The 16,718-nt window shown below is 44.8% G+C and overlaps 1 protein-coding gene and 1 pseudogene across 1 annotated transcript; both read left to right on the plus strand.

The window, feature by feature from the left end:
- Positions 1–8,141: 8,141 nt before the first annotated feature.
- On the plus strand, positions 8,142–10,302 carry FAM32A (family with sequence similarity 32 member A; the record flags this gene model as incomplete). The annotated part of the gene is made up of 3 exons (XM_015424666.1): positions 8,142–8,282; positions 8,431–8,484; positions 9,930–10,302. Coding segments are annotated over 3 exons (264 nt in total), but the record flags the coding sequence as incomplete, so codon positions are not given.
- A 4,857-nt stretch (positions 10,303–15,159) lies between these two features.
- On the plus strand, positions 15,160–15,901 carry LOC107121687 (annotated as a pseudogene).
- The last annotated feature ends 817 nt before the right edge of the window (positions 15,902–16,718 follow it).

Here is a 16,718-nt window from a genome sequence, read left to right on the forward strand (position 1 = left end):
GGGGGGGAGTGCCTGCAGCGAGCGGGCGGCGCTCTGCTGAGGTTGAAAGGGTATCGCTTACCGCAGCTGCCGCCCTCAGGAGCTGTAGTAACCCGCTTGCTCCAACATGTAGATGGACAACAGAATAAGGACACAAGGGGTGTGTTATGTCCGCTGACCACCACTAGGCGCCAGCGGTATGCAACCGGAGCTTGGCTCCAAACGAACAATAGGGACTAGGATCCTGAGCCTCCCAGTTAGCACCTATAGGAACCAATGCTCCCTCTAAGCTGTGGAGTCTTGTGAGCAAAAATTCTTCTTTGTGAGCGGCTGGCATTAAAGTTGCAAGCACACGATTTGGCTGCTGCATAAATTAGTTTGCTCTGGGGCCATCCTTCCTGAGCTAAGACAAAAATGTGTGAGCCGGAGGCTAAAAAGCTGTGAGCTAGCTCACACTAACTCAGTTTAGAGGGAACACTGATAGGAACTGTGGCGGGAAGTTCAAACTTTCCAATGGGACTGGTGGGTGTGCCCCAGGGACTATATAGTTGGCTGCCCCAGAAAGTGTTGTTGTGTTGTGTACCAATAAACTATGAGCTGTTAATCATGTAGCATCCAGTTTCTCCATGCGTGGACCCCAGTATGCAACAGGGTGCTTGGATAGGGTACCCGAAGCTTTGTATGAGGCGAAAGTGCCTGATCACGGTCTGGCCACTGTCTGGAAGGGACTCGTCCCCTCCCCACAGGCACACATTGCTTCACCTTTCATGGGGCAAGAAAGGTGGTGTATAAACGGGATCAGTGTCAGGCAGTGCAGCAAAATAGATTCCTCCACACAAAACGTTTCTCAGGTTGCAACTAAATGAGTCTATATTTCCTTTCCTTTTATTCCCGTAGAAGCTCATTGATAAACAAATCTTGAGCAGCAGCAGATTCTCATTCCTTGTTTTTTGGACGAGAGGGCTAAAAGGACTGAAATGATTTTTGCTACTGCTAGAGTGATCTTGGCATCCTTAACACTAAGCAAAGGAGACAGAGTTTCCAGGGTGTAGGGGGATGACTGATTAGTTAGTGGCTTAATATAATGATCCCTTATATTTTTAGAGAACCTGCATTCAGGCAAAACATGAAAAGATATCTCAATCCTATTAAGTGGCCACAATAAGGAATAAGGCCTATTCAGAAATCTCCCCTGTAGTACCATTGAGGGTATAATATTCAGTCCTGTGAATAAGAATGCTCTGCAGTATGGTGGGGTAGTAAGATAATACATTTGTCATTGTTGTTCAGTCGCACAGTCGAGTCTGACTCTTCATGACCCCATGGACCAGATCACGTAAGGCCTTCCTGTCTTCTGTCGTGCTCCGGAGTTTGCTCGGCCTTCCTTATAGTCCAGCTCTCGCGGCAATACGTTACTACTGAGAATACCATTGCTATGACCATACAGACTTTTGTTGGCAGGGTGATGTCTCTATTTTTTATTATGCTGTCTAGGTTTGCCATAGCTTTCCTCCCAAGGAGCAGGCATCTTTTAATTTCATGGCTGCTGTCACAGTCTGCGGTGATCTGGGATCCCAGCAATGTGAATTCTGTCACTGCTTCCATGACTTCCCCTTCTATTCGCCAAGGAGTGATGGGGCCAGATGCCATGATCTTAGTTTTTTTATGTTGAGTTTCAAGCCAACTTTTGCGCTCTCCTCTTTGAGCCTCAGCAAGAGGCTTTTTAGGTCCTCTTCACTTTCTGCCGTTAGAGTGGTATCGTCTGAATATCTGAGGTTGTTGATGTTTTTCCCGGCAGTCTTAATTCCGGTTTGGGATTCATCCAGGCCGGTATTTTGCATGATGTACTCTGCATATAAATTAAATAAGCAAGGTAACAATATTCATCCTTGTCGTACTCCTTTTCCTATGCTAAACTAATCAGGTGTTCCATATCCGGTTCTAACTGTTGCTTCTTGACCCTTATACAGGTTTCTCAGGAGACATGTGAGGTGGTCTGGTACTCCCATCTCTTTGAGGACTTGCCACAGTTTATTGTGATCCACACAATCAAAGGCTTTAGCATAGTCAATGAAGCAGAAGTAGATGTTTTTCTGGTACTCCTTTGCTTTCTCCATAATCCAGCGAATGTTGGCAATTTGATCTCTACTTCATCTGCCTCTTTGAAGCCCAGCTTGTATTTCTGGCAGTTCTCTATCCACGTACTGCTGAAGCCTAGGTTGTAGGATCTTGAGCATGACCTTCCTAGCATGTGAAATGAGTGCAATTGTGCGATAGTTTGAACATTCCTTGGCATTGCCCTTCTTTGGGATTGGAATGTAAACTGACCTTTTCCAATCCTGTGGCCACTGGTGCGTTTTCCAGATTTTCTGGCATTTTGAGTGCAGCACTGTAACAGCATCATCTTTTAAGACTTTTAAGACTTGAAAGCTCAGCGGGGATACCATCACCTCCGCTAGACAGTTTGGTGTAGTGGTTAAGTGCGCGGACTTTAATCTGGGAGAACCGGGTTTGATTCCCCACTCCTCCACTTGCACCTGGCTGGATGACCTTGGGCAAGCTGTAATTCTGGCACAGCTGTCCTTGAAAGAGCAGTTTGTGTCAGAGCTCTCTCAGCCCCACCCACCTCACAGGGTGTCTGTTGTAGGGAGGGGAAGGGACAGGAGTTTGTAAGCCGCTCTGAGACTCCAAGTGAAGGGAGGGGTATAAATCCAATCTCTTCTTCTCTTCTTCTTCTACCTTTATTGTTAGTAATGCTTTCTAAGGCCCATTTGACTTCGCACTCCAGGATGTCTGACTCGAGGTCAGTGATCACACCATTGTAGTCGTCAGGAACATTGAGGTCCTTCTTGTATAATTCTTCTGTGTATTCTTGCCATCTCTTCCTAATTTCTTCTGCTTCTGTTAGGTCCCTACTGGTTTTGTGCTTTAACATAGCCAGCTTTGCGTGGAAAGTTCTCTTGATTTCTTCAATTTTCTTGAACAGATCTCTTATCCTTCCCATTCTGTTGTTTTCCTCTATTACTTTACATTGCTCATTCAGGAAAGCCTCCTTATCTCTCCTTGCTGTTCTCTGGAAATCTGCATTCAGTTGGGTAAAACTTTCTTTTTGCCTTTGCCTTTCACTTTCCTTCTTTCCTCAGCTATTTGTAAAGCCTCATCAGACAGCCACTTTACTTTCTTGCCTTTCTTTTTCTTTGGGATGGTGCTGCTTGCTGCCTCTTGTACAATGTCATGAATCTCCATCCATAGTTCTTCAGGCATTTTGTCTATCAAATCTAGTCCCTTAAACCTATTCTGCACCTCTACTGTATATTCATCAGGGATGTGATTTAGGGTTAGGGTCAAACCTGAATGGCCTAGTGGTTTTCCCAACTTTCTTCAGTTTAAGTCTGAATTTTGCAATGCGTAGCTCATGATCTGAACCACAGTCAGCTCCAGGTCTTGTTTTTACTGACTGTATAGAGCTTCTCCATCTTTGACTGCAAATGATATAATCAATCTGATTTTGGTGGTGTCCATCTGGTGATGTCCATGTGTAGAGTCACCTCTTAGGCTGTTGGAAGAGGGTGTTCGGTATGAGCAGTGTGTTCACTTGACAAAACTCTGTTTTGAGGAGTCTAAGATAAATCTGCTGAGAACAGAATCCTCAAATAGGAGAAGGTCTTAACCTGCTCAATATTGGTGCCATTGATTGACCATTGAAGTGGTTTCCATTTCCTGATCTTGGTGAAAACTAAGATCTTAGATTTCAGATAATCACCAAGCTATCTTCAGGAACAGTAACTGGAGAAAGATTGCAAAGTCCTTTGCAGACCAACCCTGGTTCAAGACAACATAACAGCATCATCCTCTTAAAGCAGGATAGGATCACAAGTTTCAACTAGTTTTGGTGGGTGGCAGCAGTTGTCAAAGATTGATGCTAAATTATTTAGATTATTTCGATACAGATTTAATAAAGAAGCAGCCAGCAAACATCCCTGTCGTACCCCCTCTTGCAAGTTAGATAAATCTGTTAAGTGCCATCACAGCGTACTTGAGCAATCGAGCCTTGGATAAGTCCAAGGAACCTATTGTTCATAGTAGTTTGATTAAATTTATTCCACAGTCTAGGGCAATTTATAAAATTAAGGTCAATCAAGCCTGTATATAATCACCCTTTAAAAAGATGAATATATCTCAGCCAAATGGTAGAAAACTAGACAATGGTTATATGTTGAAGAACCTCACCTAAAGCTTGATCATCATGCCCCAATATGGCTTCTGATTCCATCGAATCCAAAAGTTTCTTAAGTACATAAGCAGAATGTAACTTTCATGAAGAAGAAAGAAGGCTAATTGGATGATAGCAGGATGGGTCCAGTTTAGACCCCTTTATGAATATTGGGACAATAATCAAATGTCTCCATTAATCAGGCATTTACTCACTGGAAGTAATTTGATGGAAAATTGGGACCAAGACTGTGGCCCACCATTGTGAATCAGCCTTGAGTAACTCAATGGAAATTATGTCAGAGGCAGGGGCTTTTCCTAATTTTAATAAGGCCTATTCCTGCCTTGATTGATACCTCAGGCCAAGGGGCTGTTAAATCAAGAGAAATAATAGTTGAAGATAAATTAAGCACATTAGCATTGGAAAATAGTCCCTTTTCCCATGTTGAGGGGATAATAAGAACATAAGTACATAAGAGATGCCAATGTTGGATCAGGCCAAAGGCCCATCCAGTCCAACACTCTGTATCACACAGTGGGCAGAAATACCAGTGCCATCAGGAGGTCCACCAGTGGGGCCAGCAAGGGATTTTAAATTCTGGATTGATAGCAGTGTTAATAATGGACCAGAAGGCCTTATTATCATTACTGTTAATAGCTGAAATGAGATATCTCCCATTCATTACTCAAGGCCATCTGTCTCCTGATCTTAATCAGCTCTCTATATGTTTTCTTCAATTCTAACAACTCTTGGAGAACTGATATTGTACAGTTACTTTTGAACTCATGATGCTTCTGTCGGATATGCCCCTTCATTATTCTACAATCACTATTGAACCAGCTATTCTGCTTGGCTTCAAAAGATATCCTATCGAGGTTCTTTTTCACATAGAGAGGTATAACCAGATCTAATATGTCATGCAAGTTATACAGACGGTTGGAAGCAGAAGAACAAATTTAGAGTCCAGTGGCACATTTAAGGCCAACAGAGGTTTATTCAAGGTATGAGCTTTCGTGTGCATGCACACTTTTTCAAATACATTGGAATGGCAGGTAAGGTTCAAATTTATAACCAGAGAATGAACAGCAGATTAACATGTAACATGATGATGTTCAAGGTATGCAAAGTGAAAACTAAATAACAATTTAGTTTCGTTCAACTAAACAACAAGTTAAGATTATAAGGTCAACAGTTGTAAAGTAATAAATATGTCAAAATAGCAGATAAATGTCCAAAGGTGTCTTTTCTATTCATGGGAAGTAACTGAAAATCTAAATTCTCTCCTCTCAGGCGTGGAGGGCACTTAAAAGCAATTAATGAGGGGGATGTAGAGTTATGTCACCAGATATCCCTTGCATTACATTCAGTATTTTAATATACTATTCTGAAGAAGAAATACACTAAAATATAGAGGATTTATTGTAGTCCTTGTTGAAAAATACATATGTGAGGACTGAACGAGTTAGCATATGTAATGAGATAAGAAACCAATGTCCCTGTTGAGTCCTGGGGAGGTTTTTCTTCCAAGTGTTGTAATAACTTGTAATTCAACAATTTCCGTTTCCATTCTATTCCTGAAGCTCCTTTGTAATAAAACAGCTACTTTGAGGTCACCCATTGAATGTCCTGGAAGGTTGAAGTGTTCTACAGGTTTCTCAGTCTTGTGATTCCTAATGTCAGATCTGTGTCCATTTATCCTCTGGTGTAGGGTTTGTCCTGTTTGTCCAATGTAGAGAACTGAAGGGCACTGTTGACATTTAATCGCATATACCATGTTAGAAGATGAGCAAGTGAATGAGCCTCTGATGGTGTAGTTGATGCTGTTCGATCCAGTGATTGTGTTGTCTGGGTGTATGTGGCAGCAAAGTTGGCATCTGGGTTTATTGCAAGCTCTGGTCCCAGTGTCCATGTTCAAATTAGATGTTGCATTATTGTGGGTTAGAAACTGAGTCTGACTGCAGAATAGGGTGTTACAAAGAATGGAACCCATTATAGTTCTGGTCTTATCATTAGAGTTTGAGCGCCAGCATAATCAACAAACATTAGTTTGATTTTGGGAGAGAGAAAAGCTTTGTGATGGAACATAATAGTGCTCGAAAAATAAATCTCTAGAAAAAAAAGACTAGGAGATTATCACTTCCCATAAAACCACCAACTTTTACGTTTTTAAAGTGGAAAGATATCCAATTGGAGCCAGAATATAATCTATTATGCTGGCTCCCCTGGGGCTCACATAAGTAAAATTACCAGCTCCATCAACCTCTAAATAACCATTCAGTGGAATAAAAGTTATCTGGATCAGAAATTTAGCCAATTCTGAACTACCACTGTTTATTACACCATCCTTAAAGTTTCTGTTGTGCCAAGCATGCCTGAGAAATTCATCATTATCAGGACCTAGAAGAGTGTAGTGGTCACCACCCATCCTTGCATTGAAATCACCCGCTAATACTAGAGGGATTCCTGGAAATTGGGTATGCAGGTCACCTACAGTTTTCCCCAGGCGGGCCCATCTTTGAATCGTTACAATAGATGTGGATGGGGGAATATAAACTGAGGAGAACTGTCAAATCATCCAACTTCAATAAGAGAACATAAGAGATGCCAATGATGGATCAGGCCAAAGGCCCATCCAGTCCAACACTCTGTATCACACAGTGGCCAGAAATACCAGTGCCATCAGGAGGTCCACCAGTGGGGCCAGGACATTAGAAGCCCTCCCACTGTTGGCCCCCCCAAGCACCAAGATGACAGAGCATCACTTGCCCCAGAGCCCCTATCTATACCTTGTGGCTAATAGCCACTGATGGACCTCTGCTCCATATGCTTATCTAATTCCCTTTTGAAGCCGTCCATGCAATGATCAGATGCAATGCAATGATCAGATCATCTGCCACGACGAGATCAGAAGATCCAATATTCAAACGATGGAATTATACAAGCCAGACCCTTGGACTGACGGATGCGCTCTGGGAATAAGAGATGTGACCAGGAAAAATAGGTTCATCTATTAACAAAGTCTCCTGAAGAAGTAAAACATCAAAGGAGGCCATAAACAATTCAGTATGCTTGCAACAAACGCTCAAGAACCAGCTGCGTTCCAACTTAAGATATGGAGTCCGTGAGTCCCAGAAAGTCATTTTTTTTGGTACTGAGGAATCTGGTACTGACAACTTGGGGATATTTTCCAGATTGATTATAGTTCTTGGCTCAGGAGGAATAGGAATTTTCTCTCTTGTTGGGCTTGGTTCTTATGGTTTCTCAGGCCAAGGGGAGGGTGATCCCATCTAAAGGACTAGCTAAAGATTTATTTTTATTCTTGTCAGGAGACCTGAACGAACAGCTCATGATAAACTCTTTTGGATTGGTTAGCTGATTTTGATCCAGATTAATTTGTACTGAAAAACCAATTAAAAACCTAGATTTTTTTAAAAAAAATGTGTTTTAGCTTGGTACCTAAAAGAAAGTAAGCCATCACAGAAAAGGCCCTGTCTGTAGTTGCCACAGGTCTGAAGGCAGGGAGTATAGAGAGCTGGGATTGAGAGGCAGATCTGAATTGCCTGCTTGGCTGGTATGGGAGCCAATGATCCTGCAGGTACCCTGTCCCCAAGCTGTTCAGGGCCTTAAAGGTAAGAACCAGTGCCTTGAATTGTGGCTGGAAACAGATGCCTGTCTTTCAGCACAGCACCTGATTGGCTGTCATCCATGTAACCACCCAGACAGTAGGCTGGCTACTGCGTTTTGAACCAGTTGAAGTTTCTGAGCTGTTTTCAAAGGCCGCATTGCAGTTGTCTGCCATCAGATTCATTTCTCCCCAGCCCAGGTCCAGCATACAGTGTGCTTTCTAGAGTGTGTGTGGCCATTTGTTCTTCCTATTTCTGCGGACTGGCGCACAAATGACAGGGGGATTTTATTTGCCCAGCACTTGTGATTGTGCCTTTACCTTTGCAGGAAGAAGAAAAAAGACAAAGATAAAAGCAAAATTGTGGATCAGACTGTGAGCAGCAAAAATCAGGAGGAAGAGAAAAAGCGAACCCTGGACAAGCGGACTCCAGCCCAGCTGGCCTATGAGAAGACGCAGGAGAAGCGGGTAGGTGTGAAGAGGCTTTTGACAGAAGTGGCAGTGGCCGGGTCGGGTGATGGATAGAACAAAACCCTTCCATGCCTCTTTTTGCCTGGAGGCATGGAATGCAAGCCTCAGTCAGTAGAAGTAACTGATAATCTCTTCTGTTTTGTAGAAAATAGAACGGATTCTGAAGAAAGCCTCCAAAACCCACAAGCAGAGAGTCGAGGTGAGATACTGCTTGTAAAGCACGAGGATAGGAACAGCCTGACAGCATCTGGTATGGCAGGGGCACTTCTGCAGCAGGTTTAAGGGGGACTCTAGTGCTGTTTTTGTTTAGGGTGGTGCAAAGCATAGTGGATTATGAAGAAGTCCAAAAAGATCTCTACAAGCTGGGTGAGTGGCCAACACAGCGGCCAGTGAGATTCATTGTAAGTGTAACATGGTGCACATTAGGGCAAATTTTTATAATTTTAAATATATGCCGGTGGGTTCTGAACTGGCCGTGACTGTCCAAGCAAGATCCTGGGGGCCATGGTGAAAATGTCAGTGACTGGCAGCAATGGAACATTTGTTTATTGATTTATTTGTTCAGTTTCTATCCCACCTTCCCAGCTGGAGCAGGCTCAGAGCGGCTTACATAAACACATAAATAACAATGACAAAATCATAAAACCTCCTGAAACCATACAAAATTGTAATATTATAAAGTGCTAGCAAGCTCTGTAGTACTTTTCATCCTTTCCATAATACTAGAACTTGTGGGCTCCCAGTGACGTTGATGGGTAGTAGAAAAGACAATTCAAATACTAGGAATTTTAAAAAGGTGACTGTTGTAATGCCTGCTTATAGCTCTGTGGTGCAGCGGTGTTTGAAATACAAAATTATTCAGCATATCTCAAAAAGGATATTGTAGTGCTAGGTAAATTGGGGGGGGGACACGAATGATCAAAATGATCATGGTGTTGGAGAATATTGTGCATGAGTACTTTTCATCCTTTCCATAATACTAAAATTTGTGGGCTCCCAAAGAAGTTGATGGGCAGTAGATTCAGAACAGACAAATTTCAGTCTTCAGTGGAATTCACTACCACAGGGTCTATTGAGGGCCACTAGTTTTAAGGAGGATTAGACAAATCCTTGAAAGGTATCCATCAATGGCTGTTAGATAATCAATAAATAGAGCTTCCATGATTAAAAGCAGTAACCATCTGAGTGCCAGTGTTCAGGGACCACAACAAAGGCAGGCTTTGGCCCCTTCATATGGCCTTCCGGGGGCACTTGATTGGCTGCCTTGTGAAGCAAGATGCTGGACTAGATGGGCCACTGGTCTGAAATAGGAAGGTGTGAGTTGGAACATACTCTGCAGATCACCAGGATGTTAGGGATGCTGCAGAATGAGTTCCTTTTCTTACCAAAATGACGCTTTGAAGTGATTTGTTCATTTCTGAAGTGTAGTACTTGGAAACAAACAGGACAGTGGGGTAAAGATGGTCAGGAATCAGCAGAAGCCAAACCTCAGTGAGTGCAGAGTCTGCTTTAAATATTCTGGTATGAGGCAGTGTTAAAGTAGCCCTTGAAAAAGTAATGTATTCGTCTCTTAGAAAAGTAGGTCCTTGCCCTCAGTTGCTCTTCTTACTCGTCTCCCCCGCCCTCTTTTCACCCCCAATATAGGACTTTAACAGGCATCTGGACACTCTGACAGAGCATTATGACATCCCCAAAGTCAGCTGGACTAAATGAAGACCTTTCTTCTGGTTTCTGAAGGTTGTAAAAGGATGCAGAAAAGCCAACTAATATGTTTGTGGCTGGACATTCTCTTTACCTGCACATGCTCTGGTTTATTTGACATGATCTCACTGGATTTTTAAAAGAGATGTAATGTCTGTGATGTACATAAAGTCTATGTTGTAACTTGTACAGCTGAAACAGTACTTTTTCTTTGTAGCTATGTTCTTCATGTATCCAAGTGGAACTGTCTTCAAATATACAATGCTTGGCTTTTGCTGAATGACTACTTTTGGGAGCAGTGCAAGAAGATTAAATAAATGTTCGTTCTTAGTCTCAGTTTCAGCTTATTTGCTGCATTGTGATTTTGTTGCTTTCTCTTTTAGTAGTCATGGGATAAGAGGACAACGTCTCTTATGGATTAACCAGTCAGTTAGTTAACCAGGATTAACCAGTTGGTTAATTAACAGGAAACAGAGTGAGCATAAATGAGCAGTTTTCACAATGGAGAGTGGTAAGCAGTGCGGTACTGCAGGGCTCAGTACTAGTTCTGGTGCTTTTTAACTTGTTCATGAATGATTTGGAGTTGGGAGTTAGCAGTGAAGTGGCAAAGTTTGCAGATGACACTTAAGTTGTTCAGGGTTGTGAGAATCAGGGAGGATTGTGAGGCACTCCAGAGGGATCTGTCGAGGCTGGGCAAATGTGGGTGTCAACATGGCAAATGAGGTTCAACGTGGGCAAATGCAAAGTAATGCACATTGGAGCAAAAAATCCTAACTATAAGTACACATTGATGGAGTCCAAACTGGCAGAGACTGACCAAGAGAGAGATCTTGGAGTCATGGTAGATGACTCACTGAAAATGTCAACTCAGTGCACGATGGCAGTGAAATAGGCAAATGCTATGCTGGGGACTATTAGGAAGGGAATTGAAAACAAATCAGCCAGTATCATAATCAATGTTCCCTCTAAGCTATGGAGTCTTGTGAGCAAAAATCCTACTTTGTGAGCTACTGGCATTAAAGTTGTGAGCAAGCGATTTGGCTACTGCATAAATTAGTTTGCTCTGGAGCCATCCTTCCTGAGCTAAGACAAAAATGTGTGAGCCGGAAGCTAAAAAACACTGAGCTAGCTCACACTAACTCAGCTTAGAGGGAACACTGATTATAATGCCCCTGTATAAATTGATGGTGCAGGCTAATTTGGAATACTGTGTACAGTTCTAATCACTGCACCTCAAAAAAGACATTATAGTATTGGAAAAAGTGCAGAAAAGGGCAACTAAAATGATTAAGGGGAAGGGACACTTTCCCAATGAAGAAAGGTTAACAAGGTTAGGGCTCTTTATCTTGGAGAAATTACAACTGAGGGGTGATATGACTGAGGTTCACAAAATTATGCATGAGATAGAGAAGGTAGAGTACTTCGCCCTTTCTCACAATACCTCGTGGGCACTCAATGAAATTAATGAATAGTAAGTTTAGAACAGATTTATTTATTTATATATTCGATTTCTTATACCGCCCTAACCCCCTCGGGGGTCTCTGGGCGGTTTACATAGGCAGTTCTAAGAACGTTTCTCCCTAACTAGGGCCACATTGTGCAGGGACGGGGCTGCCTAAAAGTAAAAATAAAAGCAAGTACTTCTTCCCCCAGAGTAATTAACACATGGAATTCACTGCAACAAGAGGTGATGGTGGCTACAAGCATAGACAGCTTCAAGAGAAGCTTAGATAAGCGTATGGAGCAGAGGTCCATCAGTGGCTATTAGCCACAAGGTATAGATAGAACACTCTGTCTGGGGCAGTGATGCTCTGTATTCTTGGGCTTGGGGGGCAACAGTGGGAGGGCTTCTGGAGTTCTTGCCCTGCTGGTGGACCTCCTGATGGCACCTGAGGGTTTTTTTTGGGGGGGGGAGCACTGTGACACAGAGTGGACTGGATGGGCCATTGGCCTGATCCAACATGGCTTCTCTTACATAATGTAACTGTTTCAGCATAATTCATGCTGTTTGCACAGACTTTCTTGGCTGACATAGAAAGTCACTCTGGGTTGTTTCTTATTGCCATGTATGTACATTTTCCCTCTGGTCGCAGGACATTGCTCCAAACCAGCGACTTGGACAAGGCCTGTTTCTTGTATGGCTGGGTTGTTTCCCTCAAGGTTTTCCTTCTCTTGGGAAGTTTTACAGCAAGTGTCTGTTGCAGGGGGAATCTTGAGCCTCCAGAGAGCACTTGTGTGGAATGTGTCTTCAAGTAGTGTGAATCCCAATGGTTTGAGTATCATTTTGTTCTGCAAGGTAAGACATGACATGACTGTTCCCATGTACCATTTCCTGAGGTTTTTTTTTAAAAAAAGTATTCCAGGCAGTGGCTTCCACAACACAGTTCCAGTACATGGAAGCTAACACAATACTTTCGTTAGAAATAAATTCTAACTGTTCCAGGGATCGGGAAGGAAATATAACACAGTGTTGTTTGTATTGAGCTTCATGTTTACTGGGAAAGAAAGAGCCCAGAGATTCAACATCAAAGAGGACAAAGCGGCAGCTTTTATCGAATACAATGTATTGTGAATTGATCCTCCTGATGTACTCACACACACTCACCTGCCAAGGGGTGGCCAAGCTTGGGAATGGGACACTGAATGGGCAAGAGAGATCTAGCAAGATATTTCTGCTCCTCATTTGGAGGGTTCTGATCTTTATGGCATGAATCTTAGGTCTCTTGGTTAGCTTTTTCCTGGGTGATGTGTCTGCTGCTTCTGCTTTTTAGGTGGCAGAGCTTCTAGTGCTCATCTGCTTCCTTTAATACTTTTTAATGTGCAAGAACAAGCTTTTGCAATTCATTCATGAAAGGAATAAAGTGTCTCCTGCCCATTCAGTGTTAATCTATCAATTCTCTTAATCAAAATCTTAGAACAAAAGGGGACCCCATGGATGCTTTTCTTACCTTTTCACTTTTTGACAGTTATGGACAAGTCCAGCGCTTTCCCAGTACTTCCCTGAGCGACGTGGAAGGCTACTGCAGCACTATTAAAATAGTTTATGCTTATTTTGAGCAATAAGATCCCTTGCCACACAAGGCACAAATATCCTTGCACAGCAGTGCCTCTAGATATGGCGGCATCTGTTTAGGCACTGCCGTTAGCAGCAACGTTTTAGAAAGCAAGCCCTTGGAAGTTGAATGACTTGCTAGCAGGCATATGCCAGGTAGGCCTCTACAAAAAACAAGACTGCCATTTTCTATTTCTGTGACATTTGCTACCATTCTGGAACTGTGTGAGGCAGGATGCTTGGCTAGATGGACTGTTGGTCTGATCCTGCAGAGCTCCTATGAACAGGTGCCAGTGCTTCACTTTTGTCATGCCTGGGGTCGTCCCGTCCTTGGAGGAGCGTCGGCCGTGACTGCGGAAGGTCCCCGGGAGAAGCCAGAGCCTCAGACATGGATTGAGGAGGGAGTTGCCTCACTCCTTTTTCCTACACTCCTCGGGGTCGACAGCGTTAAAGGAGGATTTCTCTCTGGTTGAGCCCGTCGCCTCCGACATCCTCCTCGGCTCTATCGGCGTCTCCCTTTTTATATCCCTCCTCCCGTGAGGCAAACTATCGTACACTTGCTCCTATATTTTGAGCTATGTAGGTCCTCTAACTCAGGACCGCAGTGTATGCCAGGGACTCAAGGTTAATTAGGTAGCGTGCTCAGATATTCTGAGTCCCCTCTGCTTCCCAAGGCTATCAGGCTTAGCTTAGGAGAGACGAGGAGGGCACATAAACAGTCTCTACTGCCCAGAGATTCTTTCAGACTCCCAGCTTATAAAACATAAAGGTTTATTTATAGGGATAGAAACAAACAGGGGGAGTTTGCACATAAAATAGACAAATCCTAAACCCTAACTGGAGCTGCGGTGGCTCAAGTGGTTAAGACGCTGAACTGCAGGCTGTGGAAGGTCAGTAGTTCAGCGGTTCAAGACCCGGGTGCCGCAAGACAGGGTGAGCTCCTGTCTCTAGTTCCAGCTCCTGCCAACCTAGCAGTTCGAAAGCAAGAAATTGCAAGTAGATAAATAGGGACCACTTCGGTGGGAAGGTAACAGCGTTCCGTGCACCTTGGTGTTTAGTCATGCCGGCCACATGACCACGGAAACGTCTTCGGACAGCGCTGGCTCTTCGGCTTGGAAACGGAGATGAGCACCGCAACCCTAGAGTCGGATTCGACTGGCTTTCGAGCAAGGGAGCCTTTACCTTTACTTTAAACCCTAACTATGCTAGCTTATCCTAAACAAATGGTTTGCTGTTCCTTTCTCCCTGGAACTCCACCTCCGTTTTGGCTCGGCTACTTGCTTCAGAGTTCACTCTGCCAAAGCTTGCTTGCTTGCAGACACTTTCGGTCTTCTAAGCAGCCTGCCCCCCGGACTATACCTCCCGGTGAACAGTTCAAGAAGATCCTTGCTGCGGCTCTTAGCTTCTTCAAGGCCACGTGCAGCACTCCTGGCATTCGTCAAGCTGTCGCCTTCAGTCTCCTGGCTTGCTTGGAACGCACAGATGTGTGTATTCGGCAAGTTCATGAGTCTTCCTTCATTCTTCCATCATGAATCTTGATGAATGAACTATTCTGCCTCTAGGACTGAATCTTATTCCTTGATTCCCCAATCCCCATCCTAGACTAATTAGGGATTGCGGCCTTAACCAGCTGTTTCCCATTTACTTAGGTCTTAGATGTACTGATACTGACTAAACTTACAGACACTTATCTGAGATGATCCTGCAAGTTAGTATCTCTGGCATGACGCAAACCCTCCCCTTTCGTCCCCTGGCTCCTGAGAGGGTGTTTTCCCCGTCTCTCTCGCCCTATTGGGTGGAGGTCTCCCTGTCCCGCCCTCCTGGCTGGTCTGTTGGGGCATCCTCAAGGGAGTGGCTACTTCTGGGAAACTCCGGGGCTCCGTCGACGTCATGGCCAGTGCATCTGTCCCTGCCTTCTCGGGTAAGCCCCATCTCCCCCAGTCTCCCCTCACTCGTGCCCGCCCTTCTCCCCCTGATCCCCGTTTCTGAGCATGAAGGCGTGGTTGCCCGCCTTTTTGCAAGCCGTGCTCCTGCTGGCCGTCCTCTTCTGTACCCTCGGAACTTCTCTCCGAGAGGTCTTCGCCCTCCGGGGCTTGCTGAGGCTTCGGCACAGGTCGCGCCAGTCCTGTCGCATCGGCCAAAGGGGCCACAGCAGAGCCCGCAGCGGGACAACTTTCCTTTCTATAATTGCTCTTTTGTAAGGTCAAAGATGGTAGAGAGGGGTTGTGAGGCGGTTGAGTGGGGACCGGCTGTGGCTTCTGCCTCCCTTTCCCGATGTTGCCGCCGGTTGAAGCCTTCGGATGCCCCCCGTAGCTGCCCGTCGCCCGCCATGGCTGACCAGCTTACTGAAGAGCAAATCACAGAATTCAAGGAGGCCTTCTCCCTCTTCGACAAGGACGGGATCAATGAGGTGGATGCCGATGGGAACGGCACCATCGACTTCCCTGAGTTCCTGACCATGATGGTGTGAAAGATGAAGGACACAGACAGCGAGGAGGAAATCCGGGAGGCCTTCAGAGTGTTTGATAAGGACGGAAACGGCTACATCAGCACAGCTGAGTTGCGCCACGTGATGACAAACCTCGGGGAGAAGCTGACGGACGAGGAGGTGGACGAGATGATACGGGAGGCGGATATTGACGGGACGGGCAAGTCAACTATGAAGAGTTTGTGCAGATGACCGCAGTGAGGCCTGCAGAGCGGGCACCTGGCGATGCCCAATTCTCCTTCAATACTTTTTTCTCCGACACACTCTTAAGTAACCTGAAAGGGGGGGGGTGTCCTTGAAAGCAGGTGGTGTTGTGTTCAGTTCAAGCTGTGAAAATAAAAATTATATCAATGTTTTCCAATAAAATGCAGTGACTACCTGAAAAAAAAAAGATGGTAGAGAGAAGGGTAGCACGGAACTTGATTCTATACAGGTAGAGGGCATAGTATACCTGTGAGGGAACACACAGCATCAGCACCCACTTTGCATGGGAAGAACATGAGACAGCCTTTGCTGCAACCTAGTGGTCGTTTTAGTTGGGGTACCACTAACCACAAAAAGTTTGGGCTGGAAATTCAAAATGGCCACTGTCACGAAAGCGGACAGGTACCGAGGGGAAGCTATTACAGCCTTTTAAATCCTTACTTAACATCCAGGAGTCATACAAAAAGGCGGCTACAGTGGATTAGACTTGTTACTAAGAACAGAATAAACTGCCCTACGCTGTAGGGTCGCTGTGAACTACTTTTAGATACAGCCCCTCTAGTTGCTACGGAATTTCCAAATGTCTGAAAACTTTAAGAAGCTTCTTTATATACTTAACATGAAACAGCATAAATGGTTCTGAGAGTTATTTTTAAGGAAGAGAAAGGACGAGACACGCCCACCTTCAGTTTCCTCACTTGCCCATTTTCTAGCGACACTGAAGCGTCGAGAGCTCTCCGCTGCAGAGGTGAGAGGTGGGCTTGTGGCAAGCCTGCGGAGAACCCCAAGGAAACGCGGCTCCTTGTCCCGTCCGGAGGAGCCCGCCACCCACGTCCCTCCGGAGCCCCACCTGGTCGGGCCGCTCTAGCACTGTCTTGCCTCTATGGCCACGCTGAACGGGGATGTCACCGGAAGTGTCAGCTGGGAGGAAACGGAAGCGAGTGGGAGAGCCCCCGACGGACGAAGCTGGGCGGGGTCGGGGTCTTGG

Source organism: Gekko japonicus, unplaced genomic scaffold, assembly GCF_001447785.1.
Source record: "Gekko japonicus isolate JY-2015 unplaced genomic scaffold, Gekko_japonicus_V1.1 scaffold596, whole genome shotgun sequence".
NCBI classification, from domain to species: domain Eukaryota; kingdom Metazoa; phylum Chordata; class Lepidosauria; order Squamata; family Gekkonidae; genus Gekko; species Gekko japonicus.